Raw genomic sequence first — 26,940 nt, forward strand, 5'->3', positions numbered from 1 at the left:
AAGTACTTATTGCTGCTGGTAATAATTTGCCTGCTAATACAAATACATCTTTTCAGCTGTTTTGCTATTTAAAATTCATGATGATCACTGAAGGATAGAGCTTCCTTAACTCTCTTCAATTCACAGAATTATATTTTACACGTTAACACTTTGGCATACATACTGCATCACTGCAACCCAGAGAAGTCTCGCAAAGCAAGCAATATCCTTATAAAGATCATGTAGTATAGCCCAGCCTACATTTCTCCATTTCAGAGGTGATTTTTATTCCGAGTAAGTGAATTATATTACTTAGCTAACATTGAGGAGTGGTGAATTGGAAATATGAATATTCTATTACATATTCCATCTGGTTTGATATCTCTTGCAAAAGACACCACCTCCAACAGTGCTGCACTCCTTCATTACTAGCACTGGAATGCCAGCCAAGATCTTTGCATTTAAGCCTGGAAGTGGGACTTGAACCCACAACCGTATGCGTGCGACACTCCGATCTAAGTATGTTTCTGGTTTCTTCTGTATGGATCAGTAAATGCAGTAATATATTTTATTGGTTTTAAATAACCTGTCAGTTAAGAACAATTAAACAGACTGAGGTCCTTTTACCAGAAAAGAGAAGGCTGAGGGGTGACCTAATAGAAGTCTTTAAAATTATGAAGTCCTTGGATAAGAAAGGTGTAGAGAAAACGGTTGTGTTTTTGAGTGAGACCAAAATCAGAGGCTATAAGTATAAGACACTCATCAATAAATCCGATAGGGATTCAGGAGAAACTTCTTTACCCAGAGAATGGTGAGAATGTGGAACTCGCTACCACATGGCACAGGATAAGGCGTGTAGCTTAGGTGCATTTAAGGGGAAACTAGATAAGTCGATGTGGAAGAAGGGGACCAGATGGACAAGAGAAAAACTTGCAGGGATATGGGAGGTTGGGACTAATTAGATTGCTCTTCAGAAGAACTGGCACATACTCAAACCAAGCAGGCACGTTAACATAGGCTGACAGGGTGAGATGAAGTAGGGAGGGAGGAAGCTTATGTGGAGCATAAACACCAGCATGGGTATGTTGGGCTGAAAGGTCTGTGCTGTGAATTAATGTCCATTACTTTAATGGGCAGTCGGCATTGGCTTATGTGATGCACAGATGCTGATACAAGCAAGTACAATGAGCCATAGGCATACTTGGTTTGGGGAATTTTTATGGTTCATTCTGTAAATTAAAGAAATGGGATAAAGACAAATCTCTGACTTAAATTTAATTTGCCATGTTGTGCTATTCAATTTTTTTTTCTTTTTATATTAAAGATAAAGCCCCCCTATCCAAGAGTCTTATGGTGATCTTAAGTACTTTGGCCTTTATTTTAACTGTACCTCTTCAGCAGTACCAGCAGTACTTCATCTATAACCTACAAGCAATAAAACAAGATCATGAGGTAAGCTCTGTGGTGTATTACTTGAATAGTACCTGTACTGCAGTGGTTCTGAAACTGGGGTCTATAGAGACTTTCCGAGGGCCTGCAAAATAAGGTGAAAGTGGGAGGTGGGAGCGGAGCCTGGACACCACATCTACAGCACAGAGTGGGCTGGTTGTCTCATCTGAGACGGGAGCAGGAGTGAAAGAGTGACGTGCAGGTAAGTACGTGATTTCTTAAAAGCTATGTTAAAACATTCTTTCAATGCTGCAATTTCATACCCTAACTAACAAGTATTATAAATTAGATGGGCGGGCCTGTGATTAGTAAGCCATTTCAAAAGGGGGTCCTCCGAACAAAAACGTTTTGAGGGCCACCCCTTTACTGAGCCTATAAGCAGACCTTAATCCATGGTTTGAAGGGAAATTCTGATAGAGGTGTTGAAAATCCATGAAAAATTTTGCCAGAGTAAGTAAGGAGAAACTGTTTCCACTAGCAGGAGAGTTGGTAATCAGAAGACACAGATTTAAGGCAATTGGCAAAAAAACTAGAAGCTTTGTGAAGGCAAAAAAAAAATGCAGTGAGTTGCTGTGATCTGGAATGCACCTCCTGTGAGGGTGGTGGACGCTGATTCAATAATAACTTAGAAAAGAGAATTGCATATAAACTTGAAAAGGAAAAGTTTGCAGAGCTATGGGAAAATACTCTTTCTAGGGGAATGGGACCTATTGGATAGCTCTTTCAAAGAGCCAGCACAACCACAATGGGCTGAATGGCCCCCTTCTCTGATATTGATTGTCTAATGCTGAATATGAATCTTTTAAATTAAAAGTATTGATAATTATTTCATAAATAATTCAAAAGTAATTGTTTACCAAAAACTTCCTGTGGTGCGATGACTGACTTGACTCAGCCTTATTGTTGATGTTGAAATAAACATTTTACCAATAAGAGGTGTCAATAAGTGTTTGTACTCTTTGCATGCTCAGTCTTTGCCACTGAACATTAGATTAACAGCCAACTTTAAAGCTGTGACATTCTGCCAAAGTGCAATGTATGGATGTCATTTCAGCTTTACAATTCATAACATGCACTCCATGTGTTAGTGTGAGAAAGGCTACATCTCAGTTGAGGTGCTTGACTTGCATCATAACCTTGCCCAATATTTTTGGCTGTCCAAATCCTTAAAGTGGACTTTGGCCTGTAACTCGATTTCATGCATTTATTATCATATATCCAAATTACTAGACAGATTGATTTAAAACAAAAGATTGGAATGTATTGAATGACACTGGGGTTAAGGCAGCATGAGCAGCTAGGGATGTAATCTTTCTCAGTGGACAGGCACAATGATGAATCACTTTGTAATTTTGTTTGCTAAAGCTCCTGTGAACCTTATGACGTTTTCCTACATTAAGTAAGCTATATATATGCAGGTTGTTAATGTTTAGAAGGTCATTGGTTAAAGTCTTACTCCAGACACTTGAACCCGTAATCTAGAAGGTCATCTTTCAGCTAAGATGTAAAACCAAGAACCCATTGATCCCCTCAGATAGGTGTGAGAGATTCCACCACATTATTTCAAAGAGCATGGGAGTTCTCCTGGTTGACATTTATCCCTCAACCAACATCATAACTGATTATCTCACTGCCGTTTGTGGGAGCTTACTGTGCAAAATTGTTTGCCACATTTCATATGTTGTGACAAAACTCCTCTTTCCGGTACAATGCCCTAAGAGGGCATTGGCGACCATGGATTCCATTGGATTGGTCCATGACAATGCTGGGCAAAGTGCTGCAGTGGTTTGCCATTGCTATCTGCAGCATGGCTGACCAGGGAACCCTTACCTCCTGCCTTCAGGCTTATTGGAAGGATTTACAGGATGATAATCAACCTCTTTGGCCACGTTGTGAATGCATCTTCCATGGCCATCAAGTCCTGAAGTGAGACTTGAACACAGAGCTTCTGGCCCAGCGGTAGGGGTGTTACCACTGCGCCACAAGACCTCCCAGATCAATGACTGGCCTTCATAAATACTTCATTTGCTGTGAAATGCATTAAGACGTCCTGAAGTTATGAAACGTGCTTTATAAGTGTAGCCAAAAATAAATAATTTATTTAAATCGTATTTGATCTTTAAAGAAATGATACGGGAAGGGAAAGCACACCAGGTGGATTTGATGTTTTATGTATTTTTAAGTTGTCTAACAGCCAAAGTATGAGGAGAATTACTTTGTATTCCTGAATATATTATGAAATCACATTTATCAGAAGAATTCTGGCTTTATCAGTAAAATCCTGTGGCAGATCTGTGAATAATGATGTTTTTCAGTGTAAAGAAAATCCATCGCAAACAACTATTGTTCTAATTGGTGGGATTCTAATGTTTTCTTTAAGAATTCCAAAAAAGCATTGTCCAGAGAGCTAGTGTGTTAATGCACACAAGTTTTGCTGTTGCATACCAGGATGAGAGATTAAAACAACTTCCCCAATCTAGGTTGGACACCTTGTTCAATTGTTGTTCTGCAGTGAAACTGGGAGTATAAAGACTGGCTGAACTTCTGGTGATGGTTTTCAAAGTTAACTTACTCACCTTGTTGTCCAAAGACTAGTTTGGGACGTGGGGCCCGAGGAGAGAGTTTTGTGCCCAGTGTGTGTCTCATGGAATGCACAACACAGAAACTGGCCTTTCTGGTTTGTTTGCCCCACATGAGTCCCCTCCCATTTTAGCTCATCTCACTCTATCAGCATCATCCTCAAACTCATTAATTGCCCTTAAAAAATCCAAAAATGAGTACTTGGGTAACTGAATTTCTCATACCTGGAAAATGGGCACAAGATAACAAAAATATAAAGGTTTGCAGGCAGGAAAAGACCAGTTGGTCCATCTAGCCTGGCTCACACCTCATAAAGGCTCAAGGATTGTGACTACACACTTGATTCCTTCATCCATCTTTCCCCTCTTCCACCTTCTCACCTCTTCTCCCCCTCTTCCTTCCCCTTCCGTCTTTCTACCCACCATCCCTCTGTCTTTTTCCCTTTCCTTCCCTGTGCCCACCCTCCTCATTTTCTCCGCCTCTTCCTGCCCACCCTCTGACTTCTTCCTCCTTCATCCCTCTGTCTGCTCCTCTCCCCTCCCTCTTCCATCTTCTGCGCCTCCCTCCTTTGTCTATTTGCCTCTCCTTTCCCCTCTGTCTTTCTTCTCTCACTCACCATCTTCTCCCCTTCCTTCCCCCTCCCTCCGTCTTCTCCCCCTTCACTGTTTTCTCTCCTTCCCCAGAGTCGTGTAGGAAAGGAAATAAAAGAGAGAAAAAAAGCTAGTAACAACAACTTATATTTATATAGAGCCTTTCACGTGATGAAATGCCCCAAGGTGCTTCACAGGAGTATTACAAAACAAAATAACACATCAAGCCACATAAGGCAATATTAGGTCAGATGACCAAAAATTTGACCAAAGAGGAAGGTTTAAGAAATGCCTTAAAGAGGGAAAGCGAGGTGGAGAGGTTTAGTTAGGAATTCCAGAGCTTGGGGGCCTAGGCAACTGAAGTCACAGCCACCAATGGTGGAGCGATTAAAATTGGGGATGTACATGAGACCAGAATCAAAATAAGGGCAATAAATACTTTGGAAAATTCCTCTCCAACTCCCTCAGATGGTCAAAATTATTCCAGGAGGTCACATAGAGCAAGCGTTCTTTATAAAAACTCTGAATGCCTATGTTTCTATCCTTTGGCAGAGTTGTGGTTTTGAATTTGTGATTTTTGATCTCTTTCAGATATGGAGAATCATCTCTGCTAGGACTGTTTGTCTCGACCTGAAAGACTTATTCTGCAGTTGCATTCTTATTTACAATTTTAGAATATTTGAAAGAAGATATGGTAGCCGAAAGTTTGCAGTATGTATCATTTATTGAAACCTTTACCCTTTTACTTCAGTATAAACTAGATTGATTTTATCTCCTCTCACTTCCTCATCCTGAAACTTTGATAGAAATTTTTTTCACTTCCATAAATTGGAACTTAGCTAAACCCCTGCTGTCTGACTTGCACAAAGTCCTCCTCACACATCACACTTGCTACCTACTCTGATTTCAAGTCTGTCAATGCCTCAATTTTAAAATTCTCATCCTTCTTTTCAAATTCTCCCTATCCTTTTCCCATCCCTATCTCTGTAACCTCCTTCAGTCAACAAACCTCTGAAATATCTGCGCTCCTTCAGTCCTGAGTGTCTCCAATATTAATCACTCCACTTTTGGCAGCCATGCCTTCAACTGCTAAGATCCTAAGCTCTGGAATTCTCTCCCTAACCCTCTCCACGTCTCTCTCTCACCCTCTCTCCCTCTAAGATGCCCCTTAAAACTACTTCCTCATCGGAGCAGGAGTAGGCCATTCAGCCCCTTGAGTCTGCTCCGTCATTCAACCAGATCATGGCTGATTTCTCCCTCGACGCCAATTTCCCGCACTGTCCCCATATCCCTTGATGTCATTAGTATCTAGAAATCTGTTGATCTCTGTCTTGAACGTACTCAATGACTGAGTCTCCACAGCCCTCTAGGGTAGAGAATGCCAAAGATGCATGAAGAAATTTCTCCTCATCTCAGTCCTAAATGGCTTGCTCCTTATTCTGGAACTGTGTCCCCTGGTTCTGGACCCCCCCAGCCAGGGGAAACATCCTTCCTGCATCTACCTTGTCAAGTCTTGTAAGAGTTTTGCATGCTTCAATGCGATCACTTCTCATTCTTCTAAACTCTGGGGAATACAGGTGCCGTCTCCTCAGTCTCTCTTCACAGAACAGTCCACCATCCCAGGAATTAGTCCACTGCACTCACTCTATGGCAAGTATATAGGTACTTAGGTAAGGGGACCAACACTCCTGGTGCGGCCTCATCAAGGATCTATATAATTGAAGCAAGACACTTTTACTCCTGTACTCAAATCCTCCTGCAATAAGGGCTAACATACTACTTGCCTTCCTAGTTGCTTGCTACACCTGCATGTTAGCTTTCAGTGACTTATGGACAAGGACACCCAGATCTCTTCGGACATCAGCAGCTCCCAATATCTCACCATTTAAGAAATACTGTGCATTTCTGCTCCTCCTACCAAAGTGGATATCCTCACACTTTTCCACATTATATTCTACCTGCCATGTTCTTGTCCACTAGCTAAGTCTGTCTAAATCCCCTTGAAGCCTCCTTGCACCCTCCTCACAACACACATCCTTCCTAGTTTTGCCGTCAGCAAACTTGGAAATATTACATTTGGTCCCCACATCCAAATCATTGATATAGATTATGAACAGCTGGGGCCCAAGTACTGATGCTTGTGGTACCTCTCTAGTTACAGCCTGTCAACCTGAGAATGACTAGTTTATTCTTACTCTCTATTTTCTGTCTGTTATCCAGTCCTCAATCTATGCCAGTGTATTTCCCCCAATCCCATGTGCTGTAAATTTTTTTACACTAATCTCCTGTGCGAGACTTTATTGAAAGCCTTCTGAAAATCCAAATACATCATATCCAGTGGCTCCCCCTTTTCTATTCTGCTATTTACATCCTCAAAAAACTCCAACAAGTTTATCAAACATGATTGGCTTTTATAAATCCATGTTGATTCTGCCCAATCGTACCATTATTTTCTCTGTGTCTAGTTATCCCATCCTTTATAATAGATTCTAGTATTTTCCATCCTCCTGATGTCAGGCTAACAGATCTGTAGTTCTCTTGCCCCCTCCTTTCTTAAATAGTGGGGTGACATTTGCAGTCTTCCAATCTGCAGGCACAATTCCAGAATCTATAGGATTTTGCATCACTGTCTCTACAGCTTCCTCTTTCAAAACTCTGGGACGGAGATCATTGGGAATTTATCAACTTTCAGGCCAATTAGTTTCACCAATACTTTTTTTTACTAATATTAATTTCCTTCAGTACCACGTTCTCACTAGTTGGTTCCCACGCCATGGTTCGCTATTATTTCTGCGAGGTTGTTTGTATCTTTCTCCATGAAGACCGACACTGGCTTGTCTGTCATCTTCCTATTCTCCATTATAAATTCTTCAGTCTCTGCAGGTAATGGACCCACATTTGTATTAGCTCAGCTTTTCCTTTTCACATACTAATAGAAGCTTTTGCAGTCTGTTTCTGTGTTTCTCACCTGTTTATATTCATATTCTATTATCTCTTTCTTTAACAGTTTCTTGGTTCCACTTTGCTGAATTTTAAAATGCTCCTAGTCCTCAGGCTTACTCTGTTTTTTAGCACCATTACAAGCCTCTTCCTTTTATCTAATACAATCCTTAACTTGCTTCATTAGCCACGGCTGACTCACTTTTCCTATTGGGTTTTATGTCTTAAAGGAATGTATATTTGTTGTAAACCATGAATTCATTCTTTAAATACTTGCCTTATCTGTCCGTCGTCATACCTTTTAATGTAGCTTCCCAATCAACCGACTTGCCCCTCATGCCCTCACAGTTTCCTTTGTTTAGATTTAGGACACTAGTTTCGGATTGAACTATATCATTTTCAAACTTAATGGAAGATTCTACCATATTATGGTCACTCTTCCCTAAGGGTTATTTTACAACAAAATATTAATTAGCTGTCTCTCATTGCATAATACTAAATCTAAAATTGCCTGTTTCCTAGTTGGTTCTTCAACATATTACTCTAGAAAACCACCTCATACACATTCCAGGAATTCGTCCTCCACAGCATTACTGCCAATTAGATTTATGCAGTCTATGTGTAGATTGAAGTCCCCCATGATTACTGTATTACCCATGTTACATGCAGCTCTAATTTCCTGATTTATGCCATGGCCTACATTATCACTAGTTTGATGGCCTATAAACAACTCCTACCAATGTTTGCTGCCCCTTGCTGTTTTTCAGCTCCACCCAAACTAATTCTACACCTTGTTCTCCTGACCTAAGATCCTCTCTCACTAATGTACTGATCTCATGCATTATTGTCAGTGCTACCCCACCTCCTTTTCGTTTTTGCATGTCCTTCCTAAATGTCGAATATTCTTTTGTGACTTGGTGTCAAATTATTGTTTGATAATGCTCCTGTAAAGCATCTTTTAGTATGTTAAAAGTTTAGTTTAAATGTAGGTTGTTTATAATTCACTGAAACCAAGAGATGGGGTTAGCTGCTGACTGGAAATGTCATATTGTAGGAGTCCTGAAGTTGGCTTTAAGGTACATTGTTGTGGTGTGGTGGAGTGGAGTGATGTGTTGTACGTGACGAGAGAGAGCATGATGCCAAAACAAGACTTAAAAGAAAAAAAAATGTTCCATTGCCTCTTATTAACAACATTTCCAAGTTGACGAAAATGAATAGCTCAAGATTTAAAACCAACAGTCTGCTGATTGTTTCTGAAAAAGTTACAATCGTACACATTCTGTTGTTTCATGCTCAAAAAGCATTTGAATAAAGCGTGTAGAATATGTGAAAACTGTAAAACACCAAAATTAGTACAAAAGGTAACAGTGGCCTCATAGCCTACTATATTGGAAACGTTAAAGCGGGACACAGAGAAAATGTTTAGCAGCAAACTACCCTGATTACTTATGATTAACTCGGCTGATTGTTGAGCTTATGTTAATTCACTAAAAAGAATCCTTTACATGCCTTTTTTCTTCTACATTTGGACTTCTTGATGTATTGTGCATAAGCAAAAAGTAGATAAATGTGCAAGTTAAAAAAATCGACTTTTTCAAATTTTCTTTCATACAGATTTTGTTCAGTGAATCATAATGATTTGTAGAAATAGCTCAAGCGTGGGAAATAATTTGACACTGATTTTTTAATGAATACTATTCTTGGGGTCTGAGCGTCGCTGACAAAGCCAGCATTTATTGCCCATCCTAACTGCCTTTGAGAAGGTGGGTGGTGAGCCGTCACCTTGAAATGCTGCAGCCCCTGTAATGTAGGTATACCCACAGAGCTGTTTGGAAGGGAGTTCTGAATTTCCACCCAGTGACGGTGAAGAAACGGTGAAGTAGTCCAAATCAGGTGGTGTGTGACTGGTAGGAGAATCTGCTGCCCTTGCCGTTCTAGGTGGTAGGGGTCATGGGTTTGGGAGATGCTCTTGAAGAAGCCTTGGTGGGTTGCTGCAGTGCATCTTGTAGATCATAAGGTCATAATAATGTAGATAGTACGCACCACCATCATGGTGTGGATTTGGGAGGTGAACATGATAAAAGGTTACACTCCTCTAACTAATTAATTGCATGCATTTATTATCAGTTGGTTACAGTGAACTTTGATCTCTTTGTTGTAGTCTTTCCTTCTGGGTTCCTGGGTGCTGTCTGCAGTTATGGACTTACTGCTAGTGGAAGCCCTACAACATACACTTGACGTGTCTGTGAGCATCTTGCCATCTGGTTTGTAAGTTAATAATCATTTCTTGTTTTAGTTTGTTCTGGAGAAATGCCTTGTTTTCACCTTTTTCCCGCCTGCCGAGGCCACTTCAGGATTTAAGCATAAAATCTTGCTTTGCATGAGGGCAGTCTTCAGGGAGTCTGGAATTAGGGGGTCAGATCCTCAGGATAGGAGGTCAGCCATTTTAGATTGAGAGGAGAAGCAATTTCTTCATTCAGTAGGTTGTGAATCTTTGGAATTCTGTACCCCAGAGAGCTGTGGATGCTCAGTTTGTTTAAGGCTGTAATTGCTAAAGTTTTGGGAATCAAGAGATATGGAGATAGAGTGGGAAAGTGGAGTTGAAGTCAGAGATTAGCCGTGATACTAATGAATAGTGGAGCAGGCTCAAGAGACTGTATACACTAGGCCTACTCCTATGTTCTTATGAGTGTTGGAATGTTGGAGGTGCTGTGTTTTGGATGAGATGTTAAAGAAAGAAAGACTTGCATTTATATAGCACCTTTCATGACCTCAAGATGCCCCACTCTTTGAGTGTATTCATTGATGTAATGTAGAAAACGCAGACAATTTGCAGACAGCAAGCTCCCACAAACAGCAATATGGTAACGGCCAGATAATTTGTTTTAATGAGAGATTAATATTGGCCAGGACATTGAGGAGAACTCCCCTGCTTTTCTTTAAAACATCCATGGAATTGCCCACGAGAGGGGTTCTTAGCTGAATCTCTCATACAAAAGATGGCACCCCCGACAATGCAGTACTCCCTCAGTACTGCATTGGCAGTGTCAGCTAAGATTGTTCTGCTCAAATCTCTGGAGTGAGACTTGAACCTTAGACCCTCTAACTCAGGCACAAGCGTTGGCCATTGAGCCACGGCACTAAGCCAAGGCCCCACCTGCCTGTTTGGGTGAATGTCAAAGAACTCGCCACAGTTTTTAATAAAAGGCAAGAAGTTTTCATTTGTATTCCAGCCCATACTTCTCAAACCAAGAACCATGAAAATCAGATTAATGTTTGGCCCAGTCATTTTCTGTTTGTGACCGGAACGCACTTTGAGACATTTCTGAAAAGTAGTGAGGTAGTATAGTCATTTGCTAAAAAGTAAACTCATTGATGCGATATATTTAGACTAGCAGAGAACCAGAGAACAAAGACTTGAGGCTGCAAACGTTGTGCATCTGATTACTTAGAATAGTTCTGTGTGCATTTAACCCTCACGATTGGTTCACCCTTTAATGAATCAGAAACAAAATATGGCACTATCACATTAAATTTTAGCTCTAAATACAATTCAAATTAATAATTAGTTTTCTTATTCACCACTGTGGTAGAATAAACCTTGGAATAGATATCAGATGTTGCTCAGTGAGTAGCACTCTTGCTTTTGAGTTAGAAGATAGTGGGTTCAAGACCCACTCCAGAGACTTGAGGACAAAATTCAAGGCTGACACTCCCAGTACAGTACTGAGCAAGGTGCTATGCTCTTGGAAGACTGATTCAAGGCAATGCTGCACTTTTGGAGGTGCCATTTTTAGAATGAGATGTTAAACCAAGGGGCCAGATGTATAAGATTCCATAACATTATTTTGAAGAAGTTCTCCCTCATATCCAGGCCCAATATTTATCCCTCAACCGACATCACTAAAGCAGATTATCTGGCAACTTATTACATTGCTATTTGTATGACCTTGCTGTGTGCAAATTTCACAGAATTGTTACAGTGCAGAAGGAGGCCATTTGGTCCATTGTGTCTGCATTGGCTCTCCGAATGAGCAACTCACCCAGTTCCATTCTCTCGCCTTCTCCCTGTAACCTTGTATGTTCTTCCTTTTCAGATAACAGTCTAATTCCCTTTTGAATGCTTCAAATGAACCTGCCTCCACCACACTTTCAGGCAGCGCATTCCAGACCTTAACCGCTCACTGCATGAAAAAGATTTCCTCATATCACTTTGCTTCTTTTACTAATTACTTTAAATCTGTGCTCTCTTGTTCTTGATCCTCTCACGAGTGGGGACAGTTTCTCCTTATCTACTCTGTCCAGACCCCTCGTGATTTTGAAATAGTGACTGCATTTCCTACATTAAAACAGTGAATGTACTTCAAAAGAACTTCATTGTCTGTGAGGCGCTTTGTGGAATCCTCTGATTGTGAAAGATGTTATATAAATTCAAGACATTCTTAAATGACCTTGTAAATGATGCCACTTGAATTTGTTATAGCTCTGACCTGTTATTGTCAGAGGACATCATTGTAAAAGATTGATGCGGATCTTTTTTTGAGTGAACTGAAGCTGAGACATGGATGGGCAATATTGAGTACATTAGGGCATTGTATAAAATAAAGTTAGGTTCGATGCAGATTTTACAGTCGCACACTTTGCCCCCTTGCTATGACTTTTCGATAAACCACCTACTTTATTAATATTGGTTATTCTTAATGATGCAAACTCTTAAATGGATTTTTCTGTAAAAAAAACTTGCTTTGATGAGCTCAAAAACAATTTTGAGTGCTGCATATTTGCAAAATGTACCATATGTGTCAAGTGTCAATTTAGCTGTATCGCACTTCCCCTGTTTAATCATGTTGCAAATGGGATCTTTGTTACAATAACATGTTCAACATTTTTCACTTTTGCGAAACAGCAGCCAAAATGTTCTGAAACAAAAACAGAAAATGCTGGAAAAACTCAGCATGTCTAACACCATCTGTGGAGATAGAAACAGAGTTAACATTCCAAGGCCGTATGACTCTTCTTTAGAGCTAAATAGAAGTAAAAATGTGGTGAAATTTATACTCTTTAAGGGGAGTGGTGTGGAGCAGGTGAAGCTGGATAGAAGGCCAGTGATGGGTGGAGGCAAAGGAGAGATTGCCAAAGAAGTGGATAAGTGTGAGGTGATGCTCTTGGGCAGGACAAACAAGGCACGGGAATGCACGATGAATGGTAGGACCCTGGGAAATACCGAGTATCAGAGGGACCTTGGTGTGCATGTCCACTGGTCCCTTAAGGTAGCGGGACAGGTAGACAAGGTGGTTGAGAAGGCTTATGGGATACTAGCCTTTTTTAGCCGAGGCATAGAATATAAGAGCAAGGAGGTTATGCTGGAACTGTATAAAATGCTGGTTAGGCCACAGCTAGAGTATTACGTGCAGTTCTGGAATTCGCATTATAGGAAGGATGTGATTGCATTAGAGAGAGTGCAGAGGAGATTTACCAGGATGTTGCCTGGACTGGAGAGTTTTAGTTATGAGGAGAGATTGGATAGATTGGGGTTATTTTCTTTAGAGCAGAGGAGATTGAGGGGGACAAGATTGAGGTGTATAAAATTATGAGGAGCCTAGATAAGGTAGACAGGAAGGAACTTTTCCCCTTGGTGGAGGGATCAATAACCAGGGGGCAGAGACTTAAGGTAAGGAGGAGGAGGTTTGAAGAGGATGTGAGGAAGAATTTTTTCACCCAGAGGGTGGTGGGAATCTGGAACTCACTGCCTGAAAGGGTGGTAGAGGCAAAAACCCTCATAACATTTAAGAAGTATTTGGATGTGCACATGCGATGCCACGGCATACAAGGCTATGGGCCTAGTGCTGGAAAATGGGATTAAAACAGTTAGGCACTTGTTTGATCGGCACAAACTCAAGGGGCCCAAGGGCCTTTTTCAGTGCTATAGTCCTCCATGACTCTATGTCATAAATGACAGGTAAAAGGGGTGTTAACGGTGGTGGTACTGACTAAAGGAGGTGCTGATGGTGGCATTAAGGATAGAAAGCAGGATGTGATAATAGCAGGACAAGGGTAAGCACTCTGGAAAGAGCAACATGAACAAGTGACAGATGGTCCTAGTGGGGGTGGGATGGCAGGGATGTGGTGGGAAAAAAGATGGAAAGTAGGATAAAAGGTGGGGATAAAACAATGAATAAAAAAAAATAAAAAATAAAAATAAAAATGTCCCCTCCCTGCCACCCCGCCCCCACTAGGGCCATCTGTCACTTGTTCAGGTTGTTCTTTCCAGAGTGCTTACCCTTGTCCGTCTTTTATCACATTCTGCTTTCTATCCTTAATGCCACCATCAGCACCTCCTTTAGCCAGTACCACCACCGTTAACACCCTTGTGACATTTTGATTATGACATCTTTCGCAATCTCGCCTTTGCCTCCACTTATCGCTGGCCTTCTATCCAGCTTCACCTGCTCCACCGCCCCTCTGCCCCTTAAGCAATATAAATTTCACCACATTTTTACTTTTCTTTAGCTCTGAAGAAGTCATACAGACTCATAGAGTCGTAGAGGTCTACAACACAGAAAAAGGCCCTTTGGCCCATCGAGTCCATGGCAGTCAAACAAGTACCTAACTATTCTGATCCCATTTTCCAGCACTAGACCAAATGTTAACTCTGTTTTCCTCCCCACAGATGCTGTTAGATTTGCTGAGTTTTCTCAACATTTTTTATTTTTGTTTCAGATTTCCAGCATCAGCAGTATTTTGCCTTTAGCCAAAATTTTCTGTTGGTTTGTTTAATATTCACCACAGTTCACACAAAATTGCTGGTTATCAAGGTCCCAGTGATCATGAGATCAAAAATAAATATGGTTGGCAAAGGCCATTTAGCCCATCCATTCAGGTAGACCCTACAGCAAACCCTTTTAACAATGTAATAATTATTAATGCACTTCGAAAGAATCTCTCCAGCTCAGAAACGAAGCAGTTTAAACTGTGGAGTCTCATTTCTTCTTGAGGTTGAAAAACTTTAAATAAAAAAGCTATTTTTGCTCTGTCTCTCTGAATCTAATCTCCCTTTCCCTCTCTTTATTTCACTTTTTGTTCCTGATTTGACTGTAATTCACCTGATTTCCTTCTTCTTTGTTCCTCTGTTTTTTTTTTCAATCCTTAAATTATATTGGTTAAGGAGGTAGACTATTTGTTCAATCACTCACTGAGGTCCTAGATGCCCTGTTGCCCTCACCGCACCATTACCAGTTCAAACTTCTGGCAAATAATCAGGTGGGAAATTTTCGAGCTTGAAAGGTAAGTGGTGAAGTCTAACTAAGCGGGCATGTAGCAAGCTGGCCCAACCCTGCTAAATTTTTGGCTCATTTATTCAAGGTGAGAACTGAACAGAGCAGTGTACAGGTTCAGTAGAACCTCTTCTTGACTTGATGTTCGAGTAACGTGATGCCAAATGGTTAAATTACAAAGAGGCATTATTTCATTACCAAATATTCAAGGGCTGTGTAAGCATTTATTCAGCTTAGATTTATGAGAGCAGTTTTACAGAGCATTTTATAAAATTACATTTGCCTGGAGACCTGATTAACTTTCTTCCCTCTATGAACGCCTTCAGAACAGGTAAATTGGTCATTTTTGTGTCTGTCTGTGTGATGCCAGTGCAGCTACTGCATTTACATAGGCACTCCTCTTCAAAAGCATTTCATTGTGCAGCGTACTTTGAGATAACTGAATGTGACAGGGCAACGCATAAATGCAAGTATTTGCCATTTTCTTTTTTTTGGTTAAAAGGCCATTCATCATTTACATATCACTGATATTGATGTTGCTAAGTGAACGGAAGCTTCCAGTTCTAAAGCTTTTCCGTCGTACGCTCCGTAGATAGTTCCGATAGTAGATGACGCTGATGACTCTGGCCTGAAAGTGCTTTGACACTATATAATACAGGATCATGTCAAGGCAAGTGCTGAGGTTCATCAGGAACGTAGTGAAGGCAGCCCAGGCATTGAAATCAGTGTGGCCGCTTTGTAACAGTAATAAAACAAAACAGATGTGATAGGGAACGAAGCAAACCAGCACTTGAATAATGAGCGTCACGATTATTTTAATGGATTTTTCTTTAGTTTTTGGCTTCAGTTTAGATGTTTTTCCTTTAAGGAGATTGTCGATGATGATGCAGTAACATCCTATCATGATGAAAAGGGGCAGGAGGAAAAAGAAAATCACCCGGATAAAGTTCACACTGTTGGCTTCCTTCAAGTGAATGATGTCCAGCATTTTTAGGCAGGTTGTGAAGTTTGAGACCTTGTCGGGGTCATTCTTTGAAAACATAAATGGCAGAACAGACACGATGGTCATTATCCAGATTCCGATGCAGCTTGCTGCAGCTTTGCCGATGTGGCGTAGTTCCTTGCTGTGTTTGGGTTGGACCACTGCCATGTAACGGTCAACACTGATGAAGGCTAAAAGCCACAGAGCAATGCTGGGGTAAAATATGGTGAGGGTAGCATTGATGCGGCAGAAGACGTCACCAAAGGGCCAGTAATTCCTCCCGTAGTAAATCATACGGAAAGGCAGCAGTATTATGAAAATGAGGTCCAGCAGAGCAACATTTGTCATATATATGTTTACAGATGTGCCTTTTTTGGTGGTGCAGCTGAAGACCCAGATTGCAGTCACATTTACAGCCAGCCCGATCATGAAAACAATGCTGTAAAAGATAATCGCCCCTATTCTGAACTCCGGGGGCTGCAGGTCTGAGAGGTTGCTGTTCTGTATTTGCATTTTTAAAATACTGATTTGAGACTTTCATAACCCTGGAACATAGATGTGTGAATAAAAAAAAAATAATGTTCAATAAATAATTATTTTTCACATAGAATGCACAGCCTTGAAAACAGCCCATTTGACCCAACTGGTCCATGCTGGCCTTCATGCTCAACATGAGCCTCTTCCCACTCCTCTTCAACTCAGTACATACATACAAACATGCATACATATGAATTAGGAGCAGGAGTAGGCTATACGGCCTGCTCTGCCATTGGGTAAGATCATAGCTGATCTGATTGTGGCCTCAATGCCTCTATCCTGCTTACTCCCGGTTTGATTCTGTTGTTAGTCTTGAGTCTTGTCTACCTCTGCATGACCCTGCCTCTACCACTCTCTGGGGAAGAGAATTCCACAACTCATGACCCCCTGAGAGAAGAAAATTTCTCCTCATTTTTGTCTTATTTTCAAACTGTGTCCCTTAATCCTAGTCCCTTCCACAAGGGGAAGCATTCTTTCAGCGTCTTTCTGTCAAGCCCCCTCATGATCTTATATATTCAATAAGATCACCTCTCATTCTTCTAAACTTCAATGGAATTTCCTTTCCTTTCCTTTCCTCATAAGATTATGTGGATGTCTATGGACATCATCGTGTTAGCCATTGGGTTGGAGGTGAGGGCGGGTCTTACAGCAGGATTCAGAGCAAACAGTCTATTTGGCAACAGAGTCTGTTCAAGAAGAATGTGTAGCAAGTGGAACGTATGACAGAAGCTTCGGCAAAGCCTCTCAATAAACACAACTTGCTTTTACGCTGCCGACGCATGTTGTTTGTGGTGGATTTAATTTAAAGTCTTCAAACTCATGACCAAAACTGCAGCAAAGTCTCCTGATAAAAGCAGGATTATTTCTCCAACAAAATACAGTGGTGGATAGTTATAAAATGCAAATGATTTGCTTAAAATAAATCCCAGTTACTTACAGCAGTGAGCCTCCAGGTGTGATTGATGGTGGGGGATGGGGGGAGATTACCCAATCATCTCCATCTTGGCTGGCAATATGCAGCTGTTTTCATGGGCAAAGTTTGTGGACTTGAGACTTGAAAATGCAGCTTGATGTACTTTTCAGCCTTATCCGTGTTGATTAAATAGTCAGAAGGTTGGTGGGTGGAGGGAGGGAGGTGTGGGTGTGCGCTAGCTTCAGTTTTAGACTCCAAATCGCCCACTGGAAAATGTTATTAGCCATGAATTGGTTGCCAAATTTTCTGACACACAGTAGCTGCTGCTGAATTGAACCTTGCTGAGTGTTTCTGCATAGGGGGGCTGAGTTAACTTTGGAAGAGATAAGAATTATGAACCTAACTTTGGTTCATCATTTAACTGGGTAGTCAGCACTTAGCTGAAAATTGAATTAAGCATACAGGACAGAACAAAAATATGTAGATATAAGCTTAATTTTGATCTTATCAAATAGAGGGTGTGACAATGCTTCATGTAAAAAAACAATAGTTAAGCTTTTATACAATGCAACCACAAGTGAACCAGATTGATTTAAGATATTAGATATGTTGGTTCTCCGTAGCGTTGCTTGTTTATGCAGTGAGGTGAGCAGTCGCTTGATTCTTAACATGTACGTTATCTGCTTTTGTATAGCAATGTTAATTGTTAATTAAACTAAGGATATAAATGAAAACTGGAGAGAATATAAACTCTTCCACAGAAAATATTGGATTGAATTTGAGTGCCGCTTTGCTGCTCTTGGAATTAGACAGCACAGAAAGAGTTCATTCAGCCCATCTTGCCTGTGCCAGCTCTTTGAGAGAGCTATTCAATTCTTGCCACAATTTAATTGTTGATGTGCGGATAATTGAATAAGTGAAATTTCAGGGATGAGACCAAACTACAAATTTAACATTTGCTGTAATCTGATTTAATTAATCTTACTGTCACTTTTACAGGTTGGTATATTTGGGACTGACTATTGCAGTCTGCAGCATTTGCTTTTTGAAGGCCTGATTTAAAAATGTGGACTTCATTGTACCTGTGTAAAAACTTGGTGAAAATTAATGCTGTGCAGCTTGAGGCCCTTACAGTAAGGCAGAGTGTAGTGTTAGTCTGTATCTCTTCTATGTACTATTTTCCCAAAGATAGAATTGACTAATTAAGTTTTAGAGTAGCTTTAAACAAATTGTTCCACATGAAAATGTAGTAATGCTTTAGACATAATCTTACCTTAATTGGACTGCCTCAGACAGCAAAATGTCCAGAAGTCATATTTGAACAAGTAGCTGAATGTAAAGGAAATGTGTGTTTCCCCTTGATCTCGTAGCTGTTTCACAAGCTTCTAAAATAGAACTGAAGTGATTGTGAATTGATGCGTTTGTAATAGAGCGGAAGTCATGTCACCACTGGTGCGATTGAGCCTAACATCAGTTCTGTAGGGAACTATGCAGCTTCTTTCAAGATTAGTTGTACAGACAAGCCTTCCTCATGATCGACTTGATGAAGGTCTTTCGATTCTACCCTGTGGCTTTTAGTTTTTTGTATCTGTTTCATGCTGTTATTATAATGGTATCAAAATGTTGAATATACTAAACAAGGTTGGTTTTGGAAAGTTTGCTCCTTGTTTCACAAAGAGTAATCACTTACCCAAGGAATCTATTTAATAATAACTCTCAGATATTCATTTGAATTGCAATGGATTTATTGAGAATTGTATTTTGCCATTTACCTCATGAGTGGTAGGAAATGACAAAGAAAACAGTTTCAAAATGTTAAAGTCTTGATTGCATATATAGATAAGATTCTTTATTAACAAGTTAAAAACCACAATATCAACAGGAAATATGCTTAATAGGAACTTAGTGCATTTAAAATTTCCACAGAGACTCAAACAGCCTTTAAGATATTTTAGTAATTTTCTACAACAGGAATAATTTAAGTAGAGACAAATGTTTAAAGCTGACAAAACTTAAAACAATTTCCCTTCAATGTTAGGTGTCAAGTTAATGAACTTGACATTTAACGTTCTGGGGTACAGAGGGACCTGGGTATCCTGGTACGTGAATCACAAGAAGTTAGTATGCAGGCATAGTAAGTGATTAGGAAGACAAATGGAATGTCATTATTTATTTCAAGAGGAATGAAACATAAAAATAGGGAAGTTTTGCTACAGCTGTATAGGGCCCTAGTGGGATCACATCTGGAGTACTGTGTACAGTTTGGAGTTTGATCTCCTTACTCAGAAAAGGATTTAATTGCATTAAAAGCAGATCAGAGAAGGTTGAACTGACTGACTCCTGGCAAGAAGGGTTATCTTATGAGGAAAGGTTGAACAGGTTGGGCTTATATCTGTTATAGTTTAAAAGAACGCGAGGTGATCTTATTGAAATGTATAAGATTCTAAGGGGACTTGGACCGTTTGGGTGCTGAGAGTATGTTTCCACTTATGGGCAAGACTAGAACTAGGGGACAAATTTTAAAAATAAGGGGCCGTCCATTTAAAATGGAGCTGAGGGGATTTTTTTTCTCTGAGGGCTAATAGCCTTGTGGAATGCTCTTCCCCAGAGAGCAGTGGTGGCTGGGTCATTGAATATATTCAAAGCTGAGTTAGATAGACCCTTGATAGGCAAGGCAGTCAAGTATTATTGTGGGACGGTGGGGGGGAGGTGTGCAGACAGGAAAGTGAAGTTCAGGTCACATTCAGATCAACCATGATCTTATCAAATGGCAGAGCAGACTCAAAGGGCCAAATGACCTACTCCTGCTCCTAATTCGCATGTTCTGGTAGTCCTGTTGAATAATGTGCTTAACTTTTGCCAATGGAGCAAGTTTTTAGGGTTTCTTTGTAGAAGCTTCAGGGCTGGTGCAGGAACTTGGCTTTTGACCTTTTGGAATTTGTGTAGCATCAGCTTCTACCAGCAAAATTATTAAAAACGAAAGTATTCCTTTCAGTTCTGTTTTCTCCATCTGTTAAGTATATGGGGATAACGTTCAGTTTTTAAAACTTATTTATTCTTGGGATGCGGGTGTCGCTGGCAAGGCCAACATTTACTGCCCATCCCCAGTTGCCCTTGAGAAGGTGGTGGTGAGCTGCTGCCTTGAACCTCTGCAGTCCCTGTGACGTAGGTACATGCACAGTGCCGTTAGGGAGGGAGTTGCAGGATTTTGATCCCACAACAATGAAGGAATGGCAATATAATTCTAAGTCAGGATGGTCTGTGACTTGGAGAACTTGCAGATGGTGGTGTTCTTAAGAAATAGCAGCAGGAGTAGACCATTTGGGTCCTCGTGACTGCCCTGCCAATCAATACGATCATGGCTGATCATCGGCCTTATCTCCTCTTTCCTGCCCGCTCCCCAAACCCTTGATTCTCGGAGAGACCAGGAACCTGTTTATCTCAGCCTTAAATGTATTCAACGACTGACCATCCACAACCCTCTGAGGTAGAGAATTTCAAAGATTCACAGCCCTTTGAGTGAAGAAATTTCCCTTCATCTCAGTCCAAAATGCTCTCGTATGCTGAGATTGTTACCCCATGTTCTCGATCCCTCAGTCAGGGGAAACATCCTGTCAGTGTCTGCCCTATCATGCTCCATCTGCCCTTGTTTTTCTAGGTGATAGAAGTCACGGGTTTGGAATGTGCTGCTGACGGAGCCTTGGGGAGTTGCTGAAGTGCATTTGTAGATGGTACACACTACTACTACTGTGCATTGATGGTGGAGGGAGTTAATGTTTAAGGTAGTGGATGTGCTGATGAAGTGGACTGCTTTGTCTTGGATGGTGTCGAGCTTAATGTTTTTGGAGCTGGACTCATTCAGACAGGTGGAGAGTATTCCATCACACTCCTCCTCACTTGTATGTTGTAGATGGGAGAAAGGCTTTCAGGAATCAGGAGGTGAGTCACTTGCCACTAAGGCTCTGGTCTGTTCTTGTAATCACAGTGTTTGTTTGCTGGTCCATGTTTTCGGTCAATGGTGACCCTCAGGATTTTAATGGTGGGAGATTTGACGATTGTAATGTAATTCAATTTCAAGAGGAGGTCTTTAGACTTTCACTTTTTGGAGATGGCCATACCCTGGCACTTGTGTGGTGGCACATGTGTCATCTGCCACTTATAAGTTCAAGCTTGGATGTTGTCCAGGCCTTCTGCATGTGGAACAGAGTGCTTCATTATGTGAGGAATTGTGATTGGACCTGAATGCTCTGCAATCATCTGTTAACATTTCTACTTCTGAACTTATAATGGAAGAAAGGCTGTCGATGAAGCAGCTGACAGTTGGCCAAGAACTCCTACAGCAATGACCTGGAATTGAGATGATTGGCTTCCATAATCATGGCCATCTTCCTTTGTGCTAGGTATGACTCCAGCCAGTGGAGAGTTTTTACTCAATTCTCATTGACTTCAATTTTGCTTGGGCTTCTTGGTCCATGCTTGATCAAAAGTAGTCATTCTCTCCTCACCTTTGGAATCCAGCTTTTTTGCCCATGTTTGGACCAAGACTTTGATGACACCTGCAGCAAAGTGATTCTGGCAAAGCCCAAACTGAACTGGTGAGCGGGTTGCTGGTGAATTTAGTGCTATTTGATAGCACCGTTGACAGCACCTTCCAACTCCTTGCTAATCATTGAGAGTTGGTTGATGGTGTGGTAATTAACTGGGTTGGTTTTGTCCTGCTTTTTGTGTAGAGGACGCAATTTTCCACATTGTCAGGTCGATGTCAGTGTTGTAGCTATACTAAACAGCTTGGCTAGGGGTGTGGCTAGTTCTGGAGCACAAGTCTTCAGTATCACTGCCAGGATGTTGTCAAGGCCCACAGATTTTGCTGTATCACGTGCACAGCTTTTTCTTGATATCACATGGAGTGAACCTAATTGGCTGAAGAATGTCATTTATGATGTTGGAGATCTCAGGAGGAGGGTGAGATGAACCGTCTGCTCACTGCTTCTGGCTGAATGGTTTGAAGAATGGTTTGCAAATAATTACTATTATATAATCATACAGAAAAACTCTAACATCTATTTTGTGTCTCACACCAAGTCCCGTTCCCCTATCGCCCTGTTTGGTCACTGACCTACATTGAGTCCCAGTCAAACAACGCCTTGATTTTAAAATTCTCATCCGTGCTTTCAAAACCTTTCATGACCTTGCCCTTCCGGCCCCACAAACCTCTCAGATCTCTGTGCTCACCTAATTCTGGCCTCTTATGTTTTCTTGATTTTCATCGCTTTAGCTGCCTGGATCCTAAGCTCTGGAATTCCCTCCCTAAACCTTTCTGCATCTCCACCCCTCTTTCTTCCTTTAAGACCCTTGTTAAAACCTACTTCTTTGACTGAACTTTTGGTTACCTGACCCTGTTGTTGCAGCACAGAAGAGGTCCATTTGTCCCATTGTATCTGTGTTTGCTCCTGAAAGAGCTAACCAGTTAGTCCCACTCTCTCTGTTATTTACCCCATAACCCCGCAAATTTTTCCTTTTTCAAGTATTTATCCAATCCCCTATTGAAAGTTATTATTGAATCTGCATTCACCAACCTTTCAGGCAGTGCATTCTAGGTCAAAACAACTCGCTGCATAAAATGTATTCTCAGCTCATCCTCTGGTTTCTGTAGACCCTGTCAAAAGTGAGTCTAGGGAATTAATAATGGAAAATAAGGAGATGGTAGATAAATTGAACAGGTATTTTGCATCTGTCTTCTCTATAGAGGATACAAGTAACATCCCAGAAATGGAAGGGGTGGAGGAACTCAAGAAAATTACAATAACAGGGAAGTGGTACCGAACAAATTGTTGGAGCTATGGGCTGACCAAGCCCCTGGGTCTTTAAAGAAGTGGCTAGTGAGATGGTTGATGCGTTGATTTTAATTTTCCGAAGTTCCCTAGATTCAGGTAATGTTCCATTAGATTAGAAAATGAAGAATTTAACTCCTTTATTCAAAAAGAGAGGGAGACAAAAAACAGGAAATTACAGGTCATTTAGCTTAACATCTGTCATAGGGGAAATGTTAGAAGCTATTATTAAAGACGTTATAGTAGGCACTTTGATAAATTCAAGGTAATCAGGGTCAACATGGTTTTTGTGCGAGGGAAATCATGTTTTACCAATCTATTGGAGTTAATTGAAGAAGTAACGTGCTGTAGATCAAGATGGATGTACCGTACTTTGATGTGGCACCTTATGGAAATCTAAGGTTACTGCAGAAAATAAAATCTCATGGTGTAAGGGGTAACATATTGGCATGGGTGGAAGATTGGCTAGCTAACCAGAAACAGAGAGTAAGCATAAATGAGTCATTTTCTGGTTGGCAAGATGCGATGAGAGGTGTGACATAGTGATCAGTGCTGGTGCCTCAACTTTTTACAGTTTATATAAATGACTTGGGTAAAAGGACCAAATGTATGTTTGCTAAATTTGCTGATGATACAATGGTAGGAAAGTATGTTGTGAAGAGGGCATAAGGCTACAAAGAAATATAGATAGGTTAAGTAAGTGGCAAAGATCTGGCAAATGGAATGTAATGTGGGGAAATGTGAAATTGTCCATTTTGGCAGGAAGAGTAAAAAAAAAGCATATTATCTAAATGGTGAGAGATTGCAGAGCTCTGAGATGCAGAAGGATCTGGGTGTCCTAGTGCATGAATCGCAAAAGGTTAGTAGGCAGGTGCAGCAAGTAATTAGGAAAACTAATAAAATGTTATTTTATTTATATATATATATATACGTATGTATGTGTGTGTATATATATATATATATATATATATATAGGGGAATTGAATACATAAGTAGAGAGGTTGTGCTTCAGTTATGCAGGATATTGGTGAGACCACATCTGGAGTACTGTGTACAGTATTGGCCGCCTTATTTAAGCAAGGATATAAATGTGTTGGAAGCAGTTCAGAGAAGGTTTGCAAGGCTAATATCTGGAATGGGAAGGACATAAGAACGTAAGAAATAGGAACAGGAGTAGACCATTCAGCCCCTCAAGCCTGCTCCACCATTCAATAGGATCATGGCTGATCTTCTTGTGTTTCGATTTCCACATTCCCGTTTAATCCTAATTACCTTTGATTCCCTTGCCTAACAAGAATCTATCCACCTCTGCTTTAAAAATGTTCAATGACCGCACCTCCTCCACCTTCTGAGACAGAGTTCCAAAGTTGCACAACCCTCAGAGAAAAAAATTTACCTCGTCTCTGTCCTTAAAGGGCGACCCCTAACTTTAAAACAGTGCCCCCTAGTTCTGGACTCACCTACAAGAGGAAGCATCCTTTTGACGTCCATCTTGTCAAGGCCATTCAGGACCTTGTATTCTTCAATCAAACAACCCCTCATTCTTCTAAACTCCAATGGAACCAAGCCCATCCTGTTCAACCTTTCCTCACAAGACAACCCACTCATTCCAGTTATCAATCTAGTAAACCACCTTTGAATCGCCTCCAATGCACTTACGTACTTCCTTAAATTAGGAGACAAAACTGCGCACACAATTCGAGGTGCAATGTTACCAATGCCTTGTATAACTGAAGCATAACATCCTTACTTTTATGTTTAATCCCTCTTGCAATAAAGGATAGCATTCTATTAGCCTTAATTACTTGCTGTGAGGACATATGAGGAAAGTTTGGACAGACTAGGCTTGTATCTGCTGGAGTTTAGGAGAGTAAGAGGGGACTTGATCAAAACATATAAGATTCTGAGGGGTCTTGACCGGGTGGATGTGGAGAGTATGTTTCTTCTCATTGAAGAATCTAGAACTAGGGGCCACCATTTAAAAATAGGGGATCGCCCATTTAAGACAGATGAGAAATTTTTTCTCTGAAGGTGGTGAGACTTTGGAACTCTCTTCCTTAAAAGGTAGTGGAAGCAGGGTCTTTAAATGTTTTGAGGCAGAGCTAGATAGATAAGTGTCAGGATGTGGCAGATGATGTGTGCAAGGCAAGCCAAATCCACAAGAGAAATTTGGAAGTGCTATTACAACAGTTTTGCAATTCGTATTTATTATGAGAAAATGCGTGCACTGAATTCAGCAGTAATAAGTCCACCAAGACCTTTACAGATTTTAAAAATTAAGTTAAAATATTTATTAACAAAATAAAAGATGTCAAGCACATGCAAAAGACTACAATTACCTACTATTCTAACAACTCCTAAAATTCCTAATTAAGCCGACTCCCAGTTACACACCCCCTTTAAGCAACAGTCCAGAATAGATTTTAGATTTAAAAACAAAACTAGCAGGTTAACACAGTACCCACTTGACAGTGGAATTCCAAATAGCTTTCTCTAACTTCAGTTACTGGACACAGTTGGCTTATGCACAAATGGCTGGAGGCTTCTTGAAAGTTGTTTCACACACTCCTGTTAGATCTTACATGGCTCTCACCTCACATAGCCTTTCATTCTCCTTTATATATGTTTCTCTCTCTTTAATATATAAATTCTGTTGTTCCATATGTCTTTGGAACGGTACCTCTCCCATAATATAAAACTTCCATGTTGTAAATATTGTCAGTAACCTTTGGGAAAAATAAACACACTCCTTAGCCTAGCTTATCTGACTAGTTGTAAACAGGCTATCATCCATTTGAAATCCAAACAATCCCTTCACTTAGCTAAAAATGCAAATTCCCATCACACCTTACATGCTAAGCCAACATCCATGTTTACTCATAGCATTTCTAGCACTTTTCTACACCTAGCTTCTTTTGATAATCCCAAGCTTGCAGTCCACCTGTAATGTAATTAAATCACCCAGACAGGACTAACTATACTCTCACCCAAAAACCTACTTTACAATAAACCAGAAAAATATTATGAAAATTATTATACTTTCATAACAATAAGCAAAGGGGGTGAAAGATTATTGGGGGTAGGTGGGAATGTGAAATTGAGGCCAGAATCAGAACAGCCATGTTCTTATTGAGTGGTGGAGCAGACTCGCGGGGCCAAGTGGTCTACTCCTCCTAATTGGTATGTTTGTATGTTTTGCCAATTATCTTAAATCTGTGTCCTCTGATTACCGACCCTCCTGCCAGTGGGAAAAATTTCTCCCAATCGGACCTATTAAAGCCTCATAATTTGGAACACCTCTATTAAATTTCCTCTTAACCTTCTCTGTTCCAAGGAGAACAGTCCCATCTTCTCCAGTGTCTCCCTACTGCCATTCTGGGAAAGCTGCTGTGCACCATCCCAAATTTCTCAATATCCTTCCCGAAGTGTGGTGCCCAGAATAGGACACCACATGCCAAATGAGGCCTAATCAATGATTTGCTGTATTGCATGTGACAACCAATTTTTTAGCATAGCTTCCTAGCTTTTGTACTGTATGGCGTTGTTTATAAAGTCAAGGATGCCATATGCTTTTGTAAGTTTTCTCAACTTGTCCTGCCATCCCAACGATTGTATGCGTAGATCCCCAGACCTCTCTGTTCCTGTATACTCTCTAAAATTGTACAATTCTTTGGAAATTACTCACATTACTTCCCCTTCCAACAGTTATCACTTCACACTACTCTGCATTAAATTATATCTGCCAATTTTGTAGTCAAAATATAAAAGGTACCTACAGCCGTCGTCCGAATGGTGAGTAAGACATGATGCTGCAACTGCAAATGAGTGAACATATCATCAGAACAACCACTTGGATGAACAAAGG

At 40.6% G+C, this 26,940-nt stretch overlaps 2 protein-coding genes across 4 annotated transcripts in view; one reads left to right on the forward strand and one right to left on the reverse strand.

Moving 5' to 3' along the window:
- The window catches only part of ubac2 (UBA domain containing 2), a 241,499-nt gene that overhangs the window by 12,317 nt on the left and 202,242 nt on the right, over nucleotides 1–26,940 (forward strand). For all 3 annotated transcript variants that reach the window (XM_041199466.1, XM_041199467.1, XM_041199465.1), the window contains exons 2-4: nucleotides 1,304–1,431; nucleotides 5,190–5,309; nucleotides 9,700–9,806. In XM_041199466.1, coding sequence (XP_041055400.1) covers nucleotides 1,304–1,431; nucleotides 5,190–5,309; nucleotides 9,700–9,806 — 355 coding nt within the window. The remainder of the gene's footprint in view (nucleotides 1–1,303; nucleotides 1,432–5,189; nucleotides 5,310–9,699; nucleotides 9,807–26,940) is intronic.
- gpr18 (G protein-coupled receptor 18) lies at nucleotides 15,017–18,627 on the reverse strand. The gene is made up of 2 exons (XM_041199468.1): nucleotides 18,518–18,627; nucleotides 15,017–16,339 (listed from the first exon to the last, which is right to left on the reverse strand). The coding sequence occupies exon 2, from the start codon at nucleotides 16,305–16,307 to the stop codon at nucleotides 15,327–15,329; it is 981 nt and encodes a 326-aa protein (XP_041055402.1). The 5' UTR covers nucleotides 16,308–16,339; nucleotides 18,518–18,627; the 3' UTR covers nucleotides 15,017–15,326.

Source organism: Carcharodon carcharias, chromosome 11, assembly GCF_017639515.1.
Source record: "Carcharodon carcharias isolate sCarCar2 chromosome 11, sCarCar2.pri, whole genome shotgun sequence".
Taxonomy (NCBI): domain Eukaryota; kingdom Metazoa; phylum Chordata; class Chondrichthyes; order Lamniformes; family Lamnidae; genus Carcharodon; species Carcharodon carcharias.